General features: G+C 40.2%; 1 protein-coding gene across 1 annotated transcript; it reads right to left on the reverse strand.

Moving 5' to 3' along the window:
* LOC109150726 lies at positions 1-1299 on the reverse strand. Its single transcript, XM_019298710.1, has one exon. The coding sequence runs from the start codon at positions 1297-1299 to the stop codon at positions 1-3; it is 1299 nt and encodes a 432-aa protein (XP_019154255.1).
* Between the last annotated feature and the right edge of the window lie 476 nt (positions 1300-1775).

Raw genomic sequence — 1775 nt, forward strand, 5'->3', positions numbered from 1 at the left:
TCATGCCTCTTTCCTCAAATCCTTCTTGATCCATAAATCAACCAAGGATTTCTTCCTAAACTTTGGATCAAGATAGTAGCCATGAGCTTGATCCATTTCTTGATCTCCATTTTTTTCCTCTTTTTGATTTTTCTTTTCTAGAGCAAGTAGGGAGAATCTTTGGTCCTCTTCATGCACTATAATGAAAGAACAATCCTTGGACATGAAGATTGGCCAATGGGGGCCTCCACTTTGATAAACATTGACACCTCCCGGTTCCCAAATCACTCTAAAGTCCTCATCCAAGGGAGTGTCATCCATTGAAGGGCATTCCTTGTTTGTGCCATATATTTCATCAATTTCATCTTCCTTGAGCACTTTTTCAATTGGACCATCTCCAAGTTGTTCCTTATCCCCATTCCCTTGAAACTCTACACTTTCTCCCCAACTTGGTGTCTCCATCTCAATGCATTCATCATAGACCTCATCATCTTCATCTTCACCATCATTGTCCTCACCTCGCTTTTTATTTTCTTCAACCACATGACCTTCATTTGGCAAGAGAAACTCTTGTAGAACATCTACATTGGAAGACAATTCTTGAACGGGTTCTTGAGTTGTCAACCCTTGTATTTGAGCCATCATGTTGCCTAGTAGAACTTGTTGCTCATTCATTTGCTTAAGCATGTTGGCCATCATGAACTTCATCTCCGGATCTTGATCAAATGGTTTGAATTCTTGTTGAGGTTCTTGATAGAGTGGTTCTTGAGGTTCCCATTGATTATTGGCATATTCATCCTCACTTGGTCGCATTGGATAGCCCTCATCCTCAATATAATCATCGGGTACAATAGTGACTCCCCAACGCCTAGCCAATGCTAAAGTCTCCTCATCTAATTCATACTTTCCAACACTTGGTGAATGGGTGTGATGATCATATGGGGGTTGCGTGTCTCGGGGGTATGGTGTGTAATGAATGGGTGAAGGGTATGGATTTGGAGAGTAATCTTGTGGTGGGAAAGGATGTTGAGGTGGATAGTAGTCTTGTGAAAATTGAGGGTGTTGATCATAAAAATCATATTGAGGATCTTGGTATTGTTGAGAATATGGATTATGGCATGGAGGTTGGGAATGACAAGGTAAGTCTTGGTAGGATTGTGGTGGGTAAGGATCTTGAAATTGAGCATCATGGTAGCTATTTGGAGGTGGGGCTTGAGGTGTACAAGGATTAAAGGATGGAACATTATAGTATCCTTGTTGAGGCATGTAGTCTCCAAAGCCTCCAAAAGATTGAGAGTTGTAATATCCTCCTTGGTCCATCTTTGAAAATCTCTTTCAATCAAACATAAAGATATAGACTTGTAAGCACTTAACCACAACACAAATAAACAAAACAAAAAATAAAAGCTTAGTCTCCTAAAATTCCCGAAACTCCAATGCTAGTCAAACAAGTAATCACATAGAACCACCAAATTTCCAATCCCCGGCAACGACGCCAATTTTTGATGTAGCAAAAATAAGATGTGAGCTCGGGTGTGTAATGTCGTCCTCGGGAGATTGGGGGTTATGGCACGCAATATGCAATCGCAATAAACTAGGCACATGCATAAGGAAACCAACAAGAAGCTAAGCAAATCATAACGAGATTGAGGCTATGGTAACTAAACAAAGTAACACAAACACATATTAACAAGATGTAAACACGAAATAAAGAAATAGGACTCAAGCTAGGGAGCATTATATTCTAGATGCATAGCGCAACCTAAGGATTGGTGAAAATCACACAACCAAGGAAT

Source organism: Ipomoea nil, unplaced genomic scaffold (assembly GCF_001879475.1).
Source record: "Ipomoea nil cultivar Tokyo-kokei standard unplaced genomic scaffold, Asagao_1.1 scaffold2280, whole genome shotgun sequence".
In the NCBI taxonomy this organism is placed as follows: domain Eukaryota; kingdom Viridiplantae; phylum Streptophyta; class Magnoliopsida; order Solanales; family Convolvulaceae; genus Ipomoea; species Ipomoea nil.

What these genes read in the sequence shown, in the direction of transcription:
- LOC109150726 (XM_019298710.1), bottom strand. Translation starts at nt 1,299, where the DNA reads ATGGACCAAGGAGGATATTACAACTCTCAATCTTTTGGAGGCTTTGGA.